This window comes from Lolium perenne, chromosome 5, assembly GCF_019359855.2.
Source record: "Lolium perenne isolate Kyuss_39 chromosome 5, Kyuss_2.0, whole genome shotgun sequence".
Classification (NCBI taxonomy): Eukaryota; Viridiplantae; Streptophyta; class Magnoliopsida; order Poales; family Poaceae; genus Lolium; species Lolium perenne.
The window spans coordinates 173,012,981-173,033,919 of record NC_067248.2 but is presented as its reverse complement, the minus strand read 5'-3'; the positions used below and the strand labels follow the sequence as shown (position 1 = coordinate 173,033,919).

At 42.4% G+C, this 20,939-nt stretch overlaps 3 protein-coding genes across 5 annotated transcripts; 1 reads left to right on the top strand and 2 right to left on the bottom strand.

The window, feature by feature from the left end:
• Positions 1-256: 256 nt before the first annotated feature.
• Positions 257-8,751, bottom strand: LOC127300631 (disease resistance protein RGA5-like). The gene is made up of 2 exons (XM_051330773.2): positions 7,821-8,751; positions 257-2,658 (listed from the first exon to the last, which is right to left on the bottom strand). Exons 1-2 carry the CDS (start codon positions 8,630-8,632, stop codon positions 666-668), a joined length of 2,805 nt encoding a protein of 934 aa, XP_051186733.1. The 5' UTR covers positions 8,633-8,751; the 3' UTR covers positions 257-665.
• Positions 8,752-14,145: 5,394 nt separating this feature from the next.
• LOC127300630 (ubiquitin-conjugating enzyme E2 36) lies at positions 14,146-18,131 on the top strand. Of its 3 annotated transcripts, XM_071820162.1 has the most exons (9): positions 14,146-14,304; positions 14,410-14,437; positions 14,725-14,811; positions 16,402-16,460; positions 16,711-16,752; positions 16,831-16,904; positions 17,232-17,312; positions 17,680-17,777; positions 17,859-18,131. In XM_071820162.1, the coding sequence occupies exons 1-9, from the start codon at positions 14,269-14,271 to the stop codon at positions 17,894-17,896; spliced, it is 543 nt and encodes a 180-aa protein (XP_071676263.1). In that variant the 5' UTR covers positions 14,146-14,268; the 3' UTR covers positions 17,897-18,131. The 3 variants fall into 3 exon arrangements, with proteins under 3 accessions (XP_071676263.1, XP_071676264.1, XP_051186731.1); XM_071820163.1 differs by lacking the exon at positions 14,725-14,811; XM_051330771.2 differs by lacking the exon at positions 17,232-17,312 and having other exon boundaries at positions 14,147-14,304.
• Positions 18,132-20,229: 2,098 nt separating this feature from the next.
• On the bottom strand, positions 20,230-20,727 carry LOC127303753 (uncharacterized). Its single transcript, XM_051334459.1, has 2 exons — positions 20,408-20,727; positions 20,230-20,320 (listed from the first exon to the last, which is right to left on the bottom strand). The coding sequence occupies exons 1-2, from the start codon at positions 20,725-20,727 to the stop codon at positions 20,230-20,232; spliced, it is 411 nt and encodes a 136-aa protein (XP_051190419.1).
• Positions 20,728-20,939: the final 212 nt, after the last annotated feature.

The following is a 20,939-nucleotide window of genomic DNA, read 5'->3' as shown; positions in this document are numbered from 1 at the left end:
CCCCGGTGAGAAGAAGGGTGGCCGGCGGCGGAGTCTCTGTTGCTGCGGTGGAGAAGAAGGACCTGATTGCTTTCTAAATTTACTTTTTAGGGTCCTTTGTGCTAATTTCCAGGACTATGCTGTAATTTTTGTTCTTTCTGGGTCCTGTTTAAATATTGTAACTCCACCGACGATGGATTAATGCAGCACTAGGCCCTTCCGGGCCTTTCCCCTGTTCAAAAAAAAAAAAAAAAAAAAAAATGGAACACACGCTGTATGTAGAAAATATCAATACAATTTCAAACTCAATCAATCAAACGATCTAGAATCAGCAATACATTTCCAGGAAGTTTATTCAGCAGGAACAATTCAGGTAGAGCTTACGGAAGTAAACAACCAAAACACTATACAGAAGTGTTCAACAGAAATCACCATCCATTACCGGAATGCAAACACACCTTAAGCATTCATTCTCAAAAGCAAGTAGCAACTCAGATCAGTACTTCTCGAAATGGCACTGTTTAAGCATCTGCTTGTAATTTTATCATCTGCTTGTACAATGTACCTTCGGTACGACATTCCAAGTATGCTGAGCCAGTCAGCCACTCATCATCAATCTTGAACGTGCCAAATGAAAGTGATAGGGCACATGTGAATTTCAGAAGCAGTCTTGGAAACCTCTTCAACTATTCTAAGAAAGTCATCATTCCCGTCTCATCCGTAAGAAAACCACTGGGATGGTTGGCATGGGAAGCTGCTTCCCTTGCGAACGCAGCTACGGCTTCCTTCCTGATTACAGCAGCTGCAGGCGTGTCGTCGAAAGGTGTACCATCCTTACATGGAAGAGTCAGTCTTAACTCTCGGAGACATCCGAGATTCTCCATGCCTGTGTAGAAGCCATAAGTTTTTCCCACTGACAAATTGATAGACATACCAAGGATCTCAAGCTTGGGCATAGCCCCTTTCATGAAAATAAAGTTTGCCCCCTTCTTAGCAGAGGTCGTAAACTCATTCAGACTTGGGAAGCAATTGTGTTGGACTATAATCCTATCCCCCGGTCCTGTTTTTATCTGCAAGTGCAGAATCAATAAGGCTGGGAGCTCCCCAAGAGTGTGCAGACCTTCCACCGTTAATTTGGTTAAGCCTATGCTCAGAAAAGAAAGGTTGGTGAGAGCTGGTGCAATCCACTTTGGAAAGTCTGAGAAACAGGAGTAGCCAGATAGCCTACATGTTTGAAGAGAAGATGGCAGAGGTGACCAGGAATCTAAGAACTCCAGGGAACCGCCAAACCTATCTATCGTTAAATGCTGGAGTTTGCAGTTTCCAAGCTTGCACATGGAGGAAAGGAACATCTCTTCACGCCTCCTGTGCTCTTCAGATAACCCACTGTCCAACTTAACACTGAGTGTATTTAAATTGGCTAGGTTCCCGAAATCCACTGCATTTGCTGGACTCCGGGTAATATCAAAGCTAGAGATTTCCCATAGGTTCATCATACCCCCTATTCCATTTGGCATCTTCGCAAATCCTTCAGTGAGCAGGTGCTGTAGTTCAGTCATCTGAACAAATCCATCTGGCAGCTCTTTCACGTTTGTACCCTGTAAATCTAGAGTTTGTAGATCATGTAGCCTCACAATACCTGGTGGTAGTTTTGTTGTGCCCCTGCCCATAAGTTTGAGATACTTTAATTTGGACAACTTATCCAAACCTTTCATAATATACTCCTGCAAATCATGATGAAATGCAAAATCCAGTATACGTAAGGCTTCAAATTTAACAAGACTAGGCAAGTGTTCGATGCCACCTGACTGTGCTGTTATTATCAGAGATCGAACATGAGTTAGATCTTCTTTCGCCAATTTAGATGCAAGATTTTGGTCAATGTGTTGGATTGACAGTCGCCGAATGACACTATGATGATTTGACAAATGCGCTTGGCCGCTGCCTACCACAGTGATGAAATTATCTTCACAAGATTTTGAAATAAGAATTTCAAGTATCATGTCATGGACCCGACAAGCACGAACTTTGCCATCAGGCTCGATGTCCCATGGTTGAACCATGCTTTTATTTATAAGCTCGTAGAAATAATGCTCCGCGACATCTTGTTGGCTCTGTCCACGCTCTTCAGGTATAAAGCCTTCTGCTATCCATTGCCTCACTAGCTCACATCTTTTAATCACAAAATCCTCAGGGAACGCACTTAAATACAGCAAACATGTCTTGAGATTAGGTGGAAGATGATTGTAGCCAAGCAGCAGTATGCTACTCATTCCCTCTAGACTCTGATTATTTTGTAGTGCAGAACCAATAGACCTTTTAATCTTCACCCACTCCTCTTTGACAGCCGGTATGTTGGCTAGCAAACCAGATATACTGATAATTGCCAATGGTAGGCCTCCACATTTTTTCAAGATTTCATTAGAAACTTCATTCAACACACCCGGACAACAATCTTCGGAACCAAATATCCTTTTGGAAAATAATCTTTTAGAGTCAAGTTTACTTAGGCCTTTCATCTGATATATGCGGTCATCTCCACTCTGACAACATGATCTTGCTACCTGAACATCGCGTGTAGTAACTATTATTCTGCTGGAATGGTTGTTCTCCGGAAAAGCACACTTGACGGCTTCCCATGCAAGTGTAGACCATATATCATCAATAATTACAAGGTACCTAATAGATTGTCAAAAAACGTATGATAAGGAATCTATTATATGCTAAAAGCAAGATACGGGTATCTAAAATAAAGACACTATGTCAATCCACATCATCAGAATTATTTGAACAATTAGATCTGTAATTTACGTTTGGGAAAGATTACGTAACTTAATTGTTGAGTCGTGTCTAAGTGGTATGCTGAACGTAAAGTGCACGGTCAGACAAACATGTTAAGACTTTACATTTCTGTGTCAAAGGATAAAATTAGCTTATCAAAGAAAAAAACATATCAAAGTGGCAACGTGTGCTTCAAGAAGTAAAGACGTCATAGGAAGGGAAAAAAACCCCAAAAGTTAAAGTTACCAATGTGGAAAAGTGTGCGGAAAAGTGTGCTTCAAGAACTCAACACATTCTAGGAGAAGGTTACTAACCATACCAAGGTTAATATGATAAACTATGGCTCGGCTGGCAACAATATTGGCACATGCACTAGCCGATCAAATCAAGTCCTGCTCCTCTACATTTGCCCAGCACGCCAGGACAATTGCAGTTTACAAAAATAAATCTTTATTGTTAAAATATTGGCATTTTCAACAATAAAAATGGATAATTGGGTAAGGTCAAAATTTTCTGTTAGCGAAATATAAAGTTTGGAATAAAAGGACAAAAGGGTGCTTCTTAATAAAACAAACATATGTTTTAGAGGTTTTACAAAATAATAAGAAAGTGAAGCAACACATATTACTTGGAAAATTAAAACTATGATAGATGGAAATCCAGGAGTGCGTAGCTGAACAAAGGATGGAATTGGCATTGTTGATGTTGAGATGACTCAATGGAGTAATTAGGTTTAAGATGTGTTAGTTGTTGTTCTAGCGATGGACAAAATAATATAAGGTATATAGACGCGAACTATGGATTGATAAGCTATAGAGATGCATTGATATGATTTGGTTCTTTCAAGGATGTTGCTTGATGTTATGATTGACGGACTTGGACTCCACATGATGTAAGTTTGTGCATGTATTACAAAGGCCAAGAAAAAAATGAGCTCCTTCTATGTTTGGTGGGATGATGGTTCCACGGTGGCATGGTGTCAGCATAATCCAAAAGATAGAAACTATCAATGTTGCGTGAATAAAATAAGATATAAAATTGACATTTAAAATGTACGCCAACAAAAAAGTGAATTTAATACTACGAAAGTATCATAGTTTTTTATTCTAAAAAACAGTGCCATTAGACGGTAGTGTCGTAGCAGTATTAAGTGTAATTGACTATTGAGATGAAATGCAGAAAAAAGTAAAGCAACTTTAGTATTAATAAAAATTAAGCGGTCCACCATGCTATATAACAAATCAAACAACTAAAGTCCATGCCCTCACATATGCGAGGGTCACTGTGCTAGTCTATTATATACTAAAAGCAAGATACGGGTATCTAAAATAGAAACACAATGTTAATCCACATAATCAGAATTATCTGAACGATTAGATCTGTAATTTACGTCTGGGATTTAGTCAACGATTGAGTCGTATCTAACTAGCATGCTGAATGTGAAGTGCACAACCTGACAAACATGTTAAGACTATACATTTGTGTGTTAATGAATAAAATTAGCTTGTCAAAGGAAAAACATATCAAAGTGGTAACGCATGCTTCAAGAAGTAAAGACGTTGTAGGAAGGAAAAAAAATCCCGAAGTTTAAAGTTACCAACAGTGGAATAGTGTGCTTCAAGAAATCAACACATTCTAGGAAAAGGTTACTAACTATTTAAGCACCAGAAAATACTGTCCAAAGTTAATTTGATAAAATCTGGCTTGACTGGCAACAATAGTGGCTCATGCACATGAACTAGCCGATCGAATAAAGTCCTTCTCCTCTACGTTTGCCCAACACGCCAGGACAATTGAAGTGTACACAAATAAATCTTAATTCTTTATTGTTAAAATATTGGAATTTCCAACAATAAAATAGATAACTGGGTGAGGTCCAAAATTTTCTGTTAGCGAAATTTAAAGTTTGGACTAAAAAGGACGAAAGGGTTCTTCTTAATAAAACAAACATATGTTTTAGAGGTTTTACGAAAATAATAAGAAAGCAAAGCAACACATATTTGTTTTAAAATTAAAACTATGATAGATGGAAATCCAAGGAGTGCATAGCTTAATAAAGGACGGAATTGGCATTGTTTATGTTGAGATGACTCAATGGAGTAATTAGGTTTACGATATGGTAAATTGTTGCTCCAGTGATGGACAAAATACTGCACGGTACATAGAGGCGAACTATGGATTGATAAGCTATAGAGATGCATTGATATGATTTGCTTCTTTCAAGGATGTCGCTTGATGCTATGATTGGCGGATTCGGACTCCACATGATGTAAGTTTGTTCATGTATTACAAAGGCCGTGAAAAATGAGCTCCTTCTATGTTTGGTGGGATGATGGTTCCCCGATGGCATGGTGTCAGCATAACCCAAAAGATAAAAATTATCAATGTTGTGTGAATAAAAGAAGATATAAAAATGACATTTAAAACATGCGGGAACAAGTGAATTTAATACTATGAAAATACCATAGTTTTTTATTCTACAGAATAGTGTCATTAGACGGTAGTGTCGTAGCAGTGTTAAATGTATTTGATTATTGATATGAAATGAATAAAATATAAAGCAACTTTAGTATTAATGAAAATTAAATGGACCACCATGCTAATTAACAAATCAAACAACTAAAGACCATGCCCTCACATATGCGAATATGTGAGGCCTCGCATATACGAGGTCCACTGTGCTAGTTGAGCTAAAAACATATAAATAGTCCGCAAAGCTCAAACGTCAATATATTTTATGTACTTAACAAGTTAAAATAATTACATCACACTTAGTATTTGTACAAATTTCAACGTAGTGAAAATGTTGCGAATGTAACGAATAGTTATAAGAGTATTTTCATGATGGCAAACATTTTCACGCCCATCTGTTATAAATGTTTTAAAGTGAAGTTGTCCACCTAGGTATACAATGTTGCGGGTATAGTTGGTGAAATGCTTCTACTAAGGTCATAAGGATGCCATTAAGTGCAATCTATAATATCTAAATTGGAGCAACTCACTAAAAGTAATTCTTTTAACATGCAAGCATGCCACATCACCTCCATCAGTTTCAGTTTAGTTGTAAGCCGATGGCTTACAACTAAACTGTCAGATGAGTCCTGTTTATTTCATTTATTTTAGCAGCAAATCTCACAGAATTTTTTCCAGACGGGCACGCTAGAGAATGAGGTCCTTCATCTTCTTCAGAGTTATCTCACCCTATTAACGCAGCAAATGCAAATGTTAGGCCATGGCCTGTTCCTGTCCTCCACTATCTCCTCACAACAAATGCAAAAGCAAATCATCGGTTCCTATTCATCTCCTCCACCACCAAATGAATGCAAGGGTAAGTGGAAACGGGTGGATCTGCTCTCACGTTTAAGTACAGGAGCTGCTCCGTCCCCATCCTCTCCATCACAATGGTCACATTTAGCTTGGTCCCTGATGGACGAATTTGAAGCTGACACCCTTGATTCCCATCGCTTGCTGGTGCTCCCATGGCTTTACCGCCAACGTGGTGGACTAGATGAGCCGTCACCTCGCCTTGAAGCTCATCTCACCATGTATCTGTATCTCCACCCTATATTTGGGTCTCAGCCTCAACCCAAAAGCAGCAAGCGCTCCTCTCCAAGAACTTCCCTCAGGTACAGATCTATTAGATTTTTTTTTTTGACGTTTTATTAGATTTTTTCCATTAGAACGTTTACTAGATTTTAAACTGCGTGATTCAGTCGATCATAGGCACTATTTTATTTTCCTACTGGTGTTCGTTTGGTGAATTTTCTGCCTAACAACATGTATATGCAGTATCGAATCATCAACATACTGATGCAACTGACCTTTGATTAACTTTTTGTCAATGCAATGTGCAGCTCACCATGAATCCAACTGTACCAAGGATTATACCAATGACTTAATAGCCGCGGCAATCAGAAAATAGAAGCCCTTCAAATTCTATAGATTTTATTTGTACATTCCTCATATATCTTGAATATTCTGTCTTATGTGTTTTCCCCTTTCTGTATTTCTGTATTCTTCATCTATCCAAGCTTCTATTTAACGAGATTATAACTATTATAATTACTCGGAAAGTAGCAATGAACATGTATATATGTAGCTCAATAGAGTCAGTTGTCTTCTTTCCTTATTCAGCAATCTGAGGTAATTCATCTTATGTATCAGAGACCCTTTTTCATTTACGTAACCAGCAGTAGATGATTGGTATATCCAAAAAGATGCTTTGTTGCCCACTTAGCAAACTATATAAAAGGTATGCAGAATAAGATATATGCAGCGGGTCAAATTTTACAAAGCTATGGGTAGGCATTTTATATATGAGGCTGATGCTCATGTTTATGCAGCAAATGGAGCAGGATGCCTTCAAAAAAAATCAGACCGTACCTACTTAAAAGCTAATTAAGTTTGCTACATGCAAAAATATCTTTCCTGAAAGACACCTTGATTGTTGGAATTAGTAGATTAGGTCTATTATGTTTTGTTTAATTGGCATACGTTTTCGAGTTTTTAAGATATTCATGTGGTAGAAAAGTAAATTCCATTCTATGCTAATAAACATAGCCGATCTGGGCATAATTACCACCCCTGTTGCTAATGGTATCCAGGCCTTCGGGCTTCTTCATTGTTCAGACAAAAAGAGCTGGGTATAATTGTAACACTACGTTGCTTACAATAATGATACTGTATATGTTAGCTTTACACTTTCAGAATCTGCATGCACAATGCCTACACTAATATTGTTTCGTTCACAATTTCCTTATTTATCTTTACCACATGCACTAATATGTATGAAATATTTCTATACAATATGTTTGTTATTGATATCTGCAGCAACGCGCGGAGAATCATCTAGTTCCTTTTATGATAAATTACATGTGCATCGTTTAATCACAACCATCCTACCCCTAATCCCAAGAAGATATCGTTTAATCTCAGTCGTCCTTGTACTTTACTCAAGAAAACGTTTTATCCTTGAGGTCTATGGAAGCACAAGCCACAATAAAATAATGAAAACTTCTATATGAACAATATTTCCAAAATAATTGTACAAGATGCATTACCTCTTATCCTGAAGTAGTTCTCTTAACTTTGCAATGGATTTTCTTTCGTCCCAATTGTCAGTGCATCCATCTTGGATTGACACTTGAGATATCACATCCTTGATAATCTTTTTTATATCAGGCTTTTGAGAGACAGATACAAAAGCTCGACAATCAAAATGCCCTCCAATTTTTTGGCGTACCTCTTTTGCTACTGTTGTCTTTCCCAATCCACCAAACCCAACAATAGACAACACCTTGAGATGTTCAGATGAGTTATTTCCTTCCACCATCCAATTGGCAAGATCATCTCTTGGACCATCAATTCCTACAAGGCGTGCCTCCTCGGAGAAAAGTGCATGCAGCCGAGGATCCACGGTTGCATGTCCAGTGGTGCTAGAAGGAGCATCATTCAGCTTGTAGCAATCCTTGAGCTCTTTCACTTGATTGATGCGAACCTTCAGATCATCTATTTGGCCGGCGATGCCGCGCCTAGCTCCAAGTGTCTTGAGACGGCGAGCAGTCTTGCGGAAGAACTCCTTGAAGCCACCGTCATCCTGGCCATTACCGAGCCGGTTGATGAACTTGTCAAAGACATCTTCCGTGTCATAGGCCAACTCCCTGACAAGTGATATCCATGTCTTGACCTGGTCGTCTGGCTCTTCCAGCTTGGTGTACTCTCTCAGCGCTGCATGCATGCTAGCGAGCTCAGATCTGAGCGCCCGGATCTCACGCCGGACCCCTTTCAGCCGGCCACACTCCTTGGCGAGCAAGGCGGTGAGCTTCCCCAGGAGGGGACCAAACACGCCATGGGAAGCACTCACCACCTCCATGATCCCTCTAGGCCCCTATCTATTCTTGCCCTCTGCGCTGCAACATATTCATGGTTTGCTTTGAGAAGTGGATGAGGAAGATGACTAAGCAATTGGACGGGTGGGTAGTCACAAAGTCTTTTTTGACTCACCAAATCACGGTGGGTCGACAATCATAATCTACGAGTATTGGTTAAATAGCCACCATTTGCATGAAGCAACTGAGAACCAACCTGAGGTTGGGTGGTTAGTAGGATGGTTGTATCCCCAGCCCACCAGAGTTCAAACCCCAGGTTTGACATCTGTGTGTCTCATAAAAGGCGGCATATTCATTCAGTGGGAGGCGATGTTCCCGTCGACAGCGAGACGCCTATGGTGACTTCGTCAATTTCAAGATCCAATCCGCCGGCTCAGTCTTCTGGAGGTGCTCATAGGGTAGGGTGTGCGTGTGTGCGTTCATAGGGGTGAGTGTATGCGCGTGTATGTGAGCGTCTGCGGTATCTTATTCAGGGCATCTTCAACGGGGTGACGCAAACGGACGCTGAGCGATCGTGCGTCCGCCTGGGCCGAAATTCCGTCTGGACACGCTCCAGCGAGGCGACACATCGTGACCGGGCCATTCGCAACGATGCAAACCCGACCCATATTTGCGTCTAGAATGCGTCGCGGCGGACGCTGAGCGGACGCCCCAAGTGATCGCTTGCTTCTCCACCGGCCCCCTGGCAGTGAGCCTGTATCGAGGGCATCGCTTCCGTGGTCAGTGCTTTCGCGTCTACGTCGCAGCCTTCACCATTAATGCCGCGGCTACCTCTTCTGCGCTCGCACTAGCGGGCAACGACTGGGCTTCTACGCCGCCTTCAATTAATGACATCGTTTCCCGCGCGCGACCGACCTTAAAAGTCGACCGGCATAGTTCCTGCCATCGCCCACACCTCCGCTCCCACATCCACCGCCGCGCGCCGCCGCAACACCATGGGGAAGATGAAGAATGACTTCGAGGCGTCCGACAGCGGCACCAAGAAGGAGGAGCGACGACAGAGGGTGCCGCTGCCCGTCAACGTGGCGCGGCTGATGCACACGAACTGGACGCCGTGCGACGCCTGGGGACGTGCACATGCCTAGCGGCTGGCGGCTGAGCCACTTCCGGGTGCTCGTCTGGCCCGTGCTTGTGCGCGAGCCATATAGGAGCGCCGAGATCCGGCACGGGCGGCGGTACCTGCCGCCGGACCTACGCGCCGATCCCGCCTACGCCATCGACTCCGACAGCTGGCGCACCTATCGCGAGACCGAGAAGGATCCGAGGAGGAGGGTGGGCTTCCTGGGCGACAGGGACTTCCCCTTTGATCGTCCACCGCCTCGTCGTCGAACACGGCATGCGCCGGCGCCTGCACATGACGACGACGGCGACGAAGAAGGGGACGATGCCGAGGACTACAACGAGGCGCTGGCGTACCAAAACGAGGAGGCCAAAGGACGACAGTGACGACCATGTCGCGTGCATTTTCCAAGAATGTCAGTTGGCCATGGCGGAGGACCGGAAGTTTGAGTACCCGGACAACATGACGGACGACGAGATCGCGAGGCTCGGTGTCCTCGTCTCGGAGGTGGACCGACCGGTGCAGCCGCGGCTGCCTAGGTACGCCTCCGACATCATGTCGCCGGGCCTCACGGAGGAAGAAGCCCTACGACTGGGGCTAGAGGACTCGGCCACGCCACCGGTTCAACCGCCGCCTCCGCCACCGGCCTGGGCTCCTCCACCTCCGCCACCGGCCTGGGATCCTCCACCTCCGCCACCGGCCTGGGCTGCTCCACCTCCGCCACCGGCCTGGGCTCCTCCACCTCCGCCACAGTCCTGGGCTCCTCCATCTCCGCCACAGGAGTGGGCTCCTCCACCTCCACCACCGCCGGCGGCACCGACGTATGTTCCGCCGCTTCCCAACTGGCCGTGGGTGGTACCGGAGCTCGTCGTGATCGACAGCGACAACGAGAACCAGTAGGCGCAGGTGTTCTTAGGGTTTTTAATTTCCTTTCTTTTGCTATATAAATTATGTTTTCATGTTATAAAAAATAGAAAATCGAGAAAAAAAATGCGTCGTGATTTCGACCATTTGGACCGATGCAAACGGACGCGCGCGGATATTTTCGGACGCTGAAATTAGTCACCCGGTTGAAGATGCCCTCACGATAGGACTCTTGTGGTTAAACCCAATGCCAATACTTCACCCACCCAATCAGTTCACCGTAAAGGCCCATGTGCCATGATTTAGATACTATGGATTGCGGGAAGTTCTGTACTCCGCTGAGCTAAAAAACAAGATACGATACTTTAGATATGAGTGTTGTGGCCGTCTTTGCTAACTCTAGCACGTGCTTCTAAATAATTTGTGTGAATAAAAGGTGAATCATGCATAAAAAGTAGTATTTTTTATAACCAATTATTGTACTTGTTGGCTGAAGTTGGCTACCGATAATATGACATCTTGTTCAGACTGCTCATTGTGGGAGTAACTTAGCTAGTAACATCACACAACTCAAAGCATTTTGGTGACGTGGCATGACAATGAATGAAGAAAGAGAGTGAGGTGGTAACTATGACTAGCCTCATAGCAAACAAACGACTACACTATTAAAATTGCTCTTAAGCATGACATATCTAGTGAGAACCCATTATAATATTTAGTTTAGTAAAACCAAGAATCTGGTCGGCCACTTGTATAATTTAAGTCCGAAAATGTGGTCAGTTAATGACTGCCCCTGTTCGACCTACTTGTAGTACACTAGTACTCCACTAAACACTATACTAATCAAGTTGCGCGGTGGTGATAGAAAAATCCAACACACGGAACTGAACGGCCGGCAGCTAATGAAGAACTTACTAACTAGGAGTACTATATGATGGGCAGATCAACATGGTTCACGCACGTCAAAAGCTAATCAAGATGGCTCGGTAATGTGTACTTCCTCCACCCCAGTTTAACAGGTGCGTACGTAGTTTAAGATAAAGTTTGACCATTAATTTAATCAACGAAATATAAATTATATGTCTACAAAATTTATACCATTCTATTCGCACTGAAAAAGATTTATAATGATATAATTTTTTTAACATATATTTTATATTTTATTAATCAAAATAATGGTCAAAATAAATTTTTAGATTGCGTGCATACCTATTAATCTGAGACGGAGGTGGTAGTATTTTATAAGAGTAGCTGATTAGCATGCCCACTAAGCAAAGGGGAACACGCTGTTAAGCGAATTAAGAACATCATCTCTCGTACGTTTGTGTTTGTGTGCTTGTACCTGGAAAGCAGTACTATTCGGTTATGATTTATACTCTAGAAAAAATCAGGCAAACTAGTAGTGCATTTATTAGTACTACTTCAACCAGTCTAAGTTTAGTATCCTAAATTTCCAAATTTCCACACATCATGCATTACATTCATAAGGATCATGACATCATTGCACCTTAGGAAAAATACAAATTTATTTCAAACACCAAAACCTAAAATGGCACTTATAGCCACATAGGCATATATGCCAACTTTGATTTCATAATTTTTTTATTTTATTTTAAAAGTAGTTCTATAATGAAGTTCTTATCATAAGGAATCCACAGACATTTTATTTGCATTTTTCAGCCTGGAAATGTATTGTTTTCTATTTTAATTTTGCCCAAAGGCTTTGCAAATAAAAGATATTAGAAAAAGAAATAAGCAGCCCAACTGGGTCGACCTAGCGAACTGAATCGGCCCAGCTCGGAAACCAGCCCGCGCACCCTCTCTCCCCCTCCCCTTTTCCCTTCACCCGCCGACAGGTGGGGCCCACCTATCGGGATCGTCCCCACCTGGGCCGACCTAGCGAACCGAATCGTCCTAGCTCGCCGACTCCTCCCACTCGTTGCCGACGCTCCGCAACGGCCCCAAGCCCCCATCTCCCTCTTCTCTCTGCCCCCACTCCCGCACCTCGACGCCGCCAGGCTCCCCCGAAATTGCTCGCCGGAGTTCGACGTCGGCCGCGACGCCTTCGGCCATTGCCGCAACTACAAAGGGTACTCGTTCCTTGAGGTCCTTCCCTCTCATTTCCACAGCCTCTTGTGCATCCCTCCTCAGTCCTCGCAATCTGCCCCTTCTATTTCGCAGCAGAAGGTGCCTCGCGATAATGCCGACGTCCGCCACCGCTGCAGCCGGAAACCCTCACCGTCAGAGACACTAAAGAGGACCGCCGAGCACACGTTAGTCATCGCTGTATCATGCCACACCTTTTCCCGAGCTGAAGGACCGCCGAAACGCCGCGTCGAGCACCGCCAAGCCGTAGCCGCCGCCTCCGTCGACGTCGACTATGTCAGCGCCTCGTCAGCGCCACGTCATCGCCATGTCAGCCCCAGATGAGGTCAACCACTGACCACTCACGGTCAGATCTCCACCATACCTGGCCAACGGGCCGGCCTGACACGGCACAGGCCCGGCACAATGCTTCACGTGCTTGGCATGGCCCGACACACAAAGGCCCGTTAACTGACGGGCCGTGCTGTGCCGGCCCACGTGCTCCGCCCTTAGGCCCGAGCACGGAAGGTAGCCAGGCCGGCCCGTTAGGCACGCGGGACTGAAGGCCATTACCAAGGCCCATGATAAAAACACCTTAAGAGGAGCTGAGTTCCAACAATATCAGTGACGTTACGATAGTGTAGTTGTTAATTGTCCGCTGGCGGAGCAGGATGTTGCGAGTTCGACCTCCCGAGGCGACTATTTTTGAAGATATTGTTCATCCAAAGGCGGGTTTCACAGGCTGGCACGCGTGCTCCATGCCGCGGCCCAGGAACGACACCTCAGTTTCACGGGCCGGGCTGGGCCCGTCGCGGGCTTTTTCTGCGTGCGGCACGACCCGTTGGCCAGGTATGATCTATACCGTAGATTTCGATTTAGATCCAACGGCTTGCAGTGCTGATCCGCGTGACATATGCCAATAGAAATGCGCCAACTGTTCGGTACAACCCTAGATTTCGTTTAAACATGATTTTCAATAGCTCGCACATCGAAAAAATCATAATAAGAGTTCTATATGTCTAAAAATTACAAACTTTATGTCTATAGAATCCTTGAATATAAGGAACACTCTGGAACAATAAAATTTGACCTTATAGATTCGAAAAATTATTCAAATTTAAATGCCTAGTGTCGTCTTATGTTTTGCTCGATTGTGAAACAAAATAGAGAGTACTCCCTCCGTTCCTGAGGTTTGTCTAAATCTGGATGTATCTAGACGCTATTTAGCGTCTAGATACATAGCGTTTAGATACATCCAGATTTAAACAAACCTCAGACATCTATTTATGGATATTTATGGACAGAGGTAGTAAGATAGATACCAAGCTCGAAAGTTTAGACATTATCCCGATCCAGCGCGTCCCCAAAGCCCAAAAAGACAAAAAAAAATCGTACTAGTAATCACTATGACTCTTCTTTTTCTCATTTTTTAAAAAAGAAAATCACTCCTTTGAACGACACTCGTAAATACCAAAAACATCAAGGACTAAACTGCACAGCAGGAAGATCATTCTTCACTCTGACGCCGCCTCCTTCCTTTCCCCCCTCTGCTGCGATTGATCTCACGGAAAGCCCAGCAAACCCTAGCTCTTGCCCCCGACCTCTCAATCCATGGCTAGCAGCAACCTCCCTCGCCGGATCATCAAGGTAAGTGACCGATCCGTGCGCTAGCAGCGCTAGGATCCCCTTTTCCCCGGTTTTCTCGCTTCTTTCCGTGCAATTTTGGTGATTTTTGTGGTTTGCTTCTTGCAGGAGACGCAGCGGCTGCTCAGCGAACCAGGTTAGATGGTCTTTTTTGGCCTACGTTGCTCTGAAATAGTAGTAGTAAGCTCCAACTAGCTGCAATATGCCTCTTTTTTGGCTAAGTAAATCTCCAACTAGCTTCAATATGCCTCTTTTTTGGCTAAGTAAATTCTAGTACGTCTAGTTTAGCTATTTGTAGCCTAAGGGACTAATTGTGAAGAAACGGTTCCTATTTTAACTGGAGTATTTCAATAGTTTATAAAGACTTGTGTTGGATGGTTGGGGTTGAGGATCCTGGGCTTTGTGCTGGTTTTGTTCTTGCAGCTCCAGGGATCAGTGCTTCACCGTCAGAGGAGAACATGCGCTACTTCAATGTGATGATCCTTGGCCCATCTCAGTCCCCATATGAAGGTGAAAAATTCTTTTTTTTTTTTTGTTCTTCTGTTCTGTACTTTAGTTACCCGTCACTTTAAGTACAGAGTTGGTAATGTGGATTCTCTAATTGACTGGAAGTTGCAGATAAACTTTAAGCTACCCAATGAACCATAATAACAAAATGTATCCTGATGTGTTGATTCCTATAGGGCTACATGCTCACATAATAAAGTGAGTTGTAGCTGTTGGACATGTATAAGGACTTAGAGCAAAGTGACGCCGTAAGTAAGAAACAAAGCAGTACTAAGGAATGGAAAGTTAACAATATATATAGTGCACCCGGGAGCGTATCAGGTGCAAATAGCATAACTTCTGCAAATCTGCAAATTTTTGTTCCTAACCGTCGGATCATGTGCCAGTGGCCAGATTGAATTCTCCGTTCCCACCTCAACCACTTGAAGCACTTTTGTCATAAAACCCCCTGCCCGTTCGGTTCTTCTACATTCATATAGAGACATTTCATTGGAGTTCAACATTCCAGATTCAAGTACAGACCTGGAAGCAGGCCACGAATGCTGCTGATTCATCGAGAGCATCAACAAATCATTAAGAAAACTTGAATTTTTGTTCACAGATCAAACCAAATCAAGAATTCTGCCATTCTCACTAGATCAAGGAAAAATAACATAAGAAGCAAACATGCCAGCACAGATCTAGGACGCGGATCCAGGAGGATGATTTCGTCGCTACCAAACCCGGTTTCGAGGAACGCCATGTCATCGAGATCTGGAGGTACAGAGTGCTGAAGGAATCGAATTTTTCGCACGCGCTGCAGGGTCCTCCGTCCATGCAGCCTCAACACAAATTTGAAGTGGAGTTGCTGGGAGAGGAACGGGGGAAATTGAGGAGAGAGAGTCAGATGCTCTGTTGAGAGAGAGAGCTTGTGGAGTTGTTGGTGAGGGACGCGGAACGAGAGGGTGATGTTATCCTTGGGGCTTTATGCAAAATGGACGAAGGTGGGATGGGGACTGAAGATCCACATGTTGGTACATGATCTGACGGTTCTGGCTGCGATTTTCAGATTTGCAGTATCTGTTGTGTTTTCACGTGATACATCCCCTAGTGCACCCTTGCTTTGCAAGCACACGCTAATGGTATAGTACACTTCATGGGAATTCAGGAGCAATCCATGCACTGTCCTCTATTTCAGTTATTAAATACTCTGGCTTCTGCAAAATGCATGGAAGCGCTATTTATTTCTTGAAATATAATTATCCTCAAAATTGAGAGTGTTCTATTTTCTGTTGACACTTAGACAACATTACATCCCTGAATTGAATCGCGTTCCTACTCCTGAGTCCTAAAGAGGCTTGCAGTTAAATTGGCACTTTTGCAAGTATGTGGAACTGTTTGAATGTCTTGGATGCTCTGTGTTATCCTAGTAGCACTTCAAATTGTCTGCACAAACTTCTGATGTAGTTCAATTTTTCTTGCGATGATTGCTATACCTCCAATGCTTTCCTCACTGAAGTACTTATGATTAGCAAAGCTTTGTACTGTTGACTATTTAGAATATGCAAATACAGTATGCTCTCTGATTAACTGTTGATGTGATCAACTGGTCAGGAGGTGTATTCAAACTTGAGTTGTTTTTGCCTGAAGAATATCCAATGGCTCCACCAAAGGTGTTTCATTGTTATTTTATTCTTACTACTATCTAAGTGCTGATCTGTTGTGCATATCTGATCATATGTGTGGTCTGTCACTAAGATTCTATCACCGCCTAACATTTAGATGATGGTGATCATCATATGATGCTGTTATCAGTTGTTTCAGATTGAGTGGTTACACCGCTTTAAGGTTTACACGAACTTGTACATTTTGCCATACATATGGGTTTTTGTGCTAAACTTTTAATTTGATTGCTATAAACAGGTCCGCTTTCTGACAAAAATTTACCATCCGAACATTGACAAGGTAAGCTTTTTTATATTTAGATACCCTCTGTATGTTCATAAATAGATACTATTCTTCTTACTACTTGAATTTGTGTAGCTTGGGAGGATATGCCTTGATATCTTGAAGGACAAGTGGAGTCCTGCCCTTCAAATCCGAACAGTTCTTTTGAGGTGAACGCTTCTGCTTTAGTAATGTTTTTGTTGCTATGTGGTATCGTTCTTTTGTACACCATATTTGGTGTGTTTTATTCAGAAGAAGTCGTAACTTCTCTAAACCATATATCAGTTCCACTAGGCTGATTCCTGAAATAGCACTTTTTTTGGTTCCTCAAATAGCTTTTTCAAATGTATATTTGAAATGAAAAGTTTCTGTAGAACTTCGCAAGATCTCGCCTTCAAAAGCCAGGCAGATCATACGACTTCATACAGTTATTATGCAAATACCCTAGAAGAATGACATATTACCATAAAGTGGATTGCACTAATTGTATCGTACAGTGGACCGGCTGGCACTGCTGAATCATGTTTGCCACAAGCTGACCGGCTGGCAAGACTGATATGTGCTGCTGTTAGCCTCTGGTCAGTCATCCGCACTTCTGCAGCATGATCACTCCACTTCTATGTTGCATATGCCCTTTATATCTGTGGGTATGTCTCACTTGTCAACAAAATGTACATGGGCATATATATATGGATATGTCTCACTTGTCAACAAAATGTATATAGGTGTAACCTCCGTTTTAAGTTTCCCTGGAGAGTGAACATGCTATATGATTTAGGTGCTTTGTGTTTACTTGAACATGCTATATGATGTAGTTGCTCGTGCTTTACTTGAATTTTTTTCCCACTGAAACATAATCAGAAAGCTCAAACGAGTTTGCCTGACCAAAATAATTTCAGCTGAACATCTCATTTTGTTTCCACTTGATGTTTCTGTTTTTTTCAGCATTCAAGCACTACTCAGCGCTCCAAATCCCGACGATCCGCTTGCTGACAATGTGGCAAAGCACTGGAAGGCCAACGAAACAGAAGCTGTGGAAACAGGTGATGAACTTGTCACACTCTAGCTGCAAAATATTGCAGATTTTTTGTCTTAACAAATGTTGGTTTTTTCGAATTGCGCAGCCAAAGAGTGGACCCTTGTATACGGCAATGATGGATGAGCTTTGCATGATCCGGCTGCTTGCTTGGTAATACTATCCACGTGATGCAGGTGAAGTCGACGGTAGTTGGTTTAAAATTGAGTTAGAAGGGATCAAGTACTGAAATGGGAAATTATCCTTGCATCGCGTGTACCGAGTGTGATGTATATTATTAGCCTAGTTGGGCTGCGGTAGACCCAGGTACACCTATAATACGTAATTATTACCGTAATGAACCCTTTTTGTTCTACATTTATTTTACGCCTTTCTAGATTTATTTCTATGGTTTGGCTGTCAACAGGACTGGCCAAGCGACATTAGAAATGAACATCCTGGCCATCATACAACTTACGAAGTGCGGATTAGATTTGATCTATGATCCCTTGTTAGAAGGGGTCCAACAGGCGCGGCCAGGGGGTGGCCCGCGTCTAGGGGGGTGTGGGCCCCTCTTGGCCCATCTCAGCCTCCCCTTCTGGCTTCCTCCGTCATCTGGTAAAATAGGAGTTTCTGGGAATTGCTGTTCTTCAGAAATATGGTATCTTGATGGTCCTTTTTTCAATATAATTCTAGCTCCGGCAATTAATTATCCAATAATCATAAAACATGTAAAAATAGATAAATAACATAAGTATCATCTCTAAATATGAAATATATCAATGAATAACAGTAAATTATGATATAAAATAGTGATGCAAATTGATCGTATCAACTCCCCCAAACTTAGACTTCGCTTGTTCTCAAGCGAAATTGAACTTAGTAAACCAGACCACGGGTTTATGGACTGAAGTGTCGATAAACAAAGTATGGACAAGAAGCATCGTACTTACCAATACACAAGTCATTATAGACATCAACTTCCTCTTATATAATCCAACTTGCAATGAGTAAGGAGTCACTAAATAGAGGTGCATAGAGAAAATCATAATTGATGATGGCAAACTTTCGTTCTTGGTTAGAAAATAATTAACAGATTGTACTTATCTTTCGAGCAGAGTCTTTATATTTGAGCTTATTGCAGAAATCACATGCTCAATCATTACAATCTCTTTACAATTATAGATAGTTTTCAACGGTATATCCATTCAGATAAAAGCATTGTGTTACACATCAAAGAATAAAAGATTTGATTGAATGCATCAACACACATAATTGGTTGGATCACACAACTCAAATGATTGCTTGAGATAGAGGGGAATAGGTTTACCGACTCAACATAAGAGTAAAAGATAGGCCCTGCGCGGAGGGAAACAAGATTACTCATGTGCTAGATCTTTTTATTTTGAATGCAATAGGAGTGTTGAAAATATATTTTGAGAGGTATGCATGTCTGTGTCAACGAATGGCATCTAATGATCTATGATCCTTTCATATAGTGACCTCAAGAGCGGCTCCCATGTAGTTCTCCATTTGAACACCATTATTTAGGATCTCTCCGGTACATAATGTGCGGAGTTTTATTTGTTTATTTGTTTATTTTATATTTTGTTTGGGCTAGGCACCCAGTTGCCTTGCTCTTTTTGCAATATTAAGGAGTTAGCACATTATTAATGCTAGTCACGGAATAAAGTCATGAAAAGACAATAAACCATTCAATACTTTCTCATGAGCTAAAACAAAACACAAAATATGTAGTAATGTTTGAAGGTTTAAAGGTAGCACACAAGAAATTCACTTTGGAGTGGCAGTGAAATACCACATATAGGTAGATATGGTGGACACAAATGGCATGTGTTTTTGGTTCAAGGTTTGGATGCACAAGACGCATTCCCTCTAAGTACATGTCTTGGCTAGCAAGGTTAGGTGGCAAGCATAAGAGTTGAGCAAAACAAACAAATATACATGTGATAGAAAACAATCATGCAATCTTCGTTGAAAGTACAAATGATTTAATCTTGAGAATACTAAGCTTATGAGCCAACAAGAAAGAAAGATAATGGAATAATATATCTACATGTATTTCTCTCTTTTCTACTTAAGCCTCAAAGTATTGTTGCTACTGACCAATGCTAAGTTTTCCAAGACCAACTAGAATTACTTGATGCTCCCAAAGTGATACCAATACTAACCAACAAGATTAATCATATGACAGAAATTACAAACTAAAATAAGATGTGCAGAAAGTAAATGATAAAAATTTCTCATTAATATTCCATAACGACAACTCACACCAAGAGATACATAGATAATCGACTAAAGGAGGGATACTTTCCACACTGCAAACTATCATATATGATAACTTCACTACTCATGATATGACTTTACTGAAAAGTAAATAGGTAAAAGATAATAGTATGATACTGCGACACTCCTCCAAACTTGGAACAAGCCAAGGGGATGCCAATACCAATGACGAATTACTCCATCGATGGTGGTGAATCCTTCTCATCATCAAACTTCCAAGGTAAAGGCTCCCCATCAACAAAGGACGACTTGGTTTCCAATATCCTGAAACTGGCAGCAGAACTTATGCGATTATACCTAGTCTCATACTCGCAGTTTTGATTTTGCACGTCGTAGAGTTATGCTTGTAACTTGTTGGTGGTCTCGTGGAGCGAGAAAATATCATCCCAAAGATTTGCAACTTCCTTCCTGTGCTCACCAATGAGTTCTGCATTTATCTTGTGGATAATGTCCACTTCACGTTCTGCCATCTTCTTATATCTAAAGACTTCTTGCTCCAGCCTTTTCATCCTAGCCTCCAGACTGCTTTCTCCTTTAGGGCCCCGAATATCTTCTACTTGCACCTTCCCATCCTTGAGCGACAACTCCTTAGGATGCATCTTCAGCTCGTTCATGTACGGGTTATCGACATTCATGGAGGATTTTTCTTTGGGTGATCCAGAAGAAGACATGGTTGCTCTAAATCTGAGAACAAATCCTGGAAGAAACAGATCGAAACGAAAACACGACGAGAACATGATATATAGACTTCGGAGGGTCCGGGGGATTATATAGCAAAAAGTTTCGTAACAAAAGGAAATGAACAAGGCGAAACCGGGTCGGAGAGGGGCTCTAGGGCGCCCACATGCACCAGGCCTAGGCGCGGCCTAGGGTTGGCCCGCGC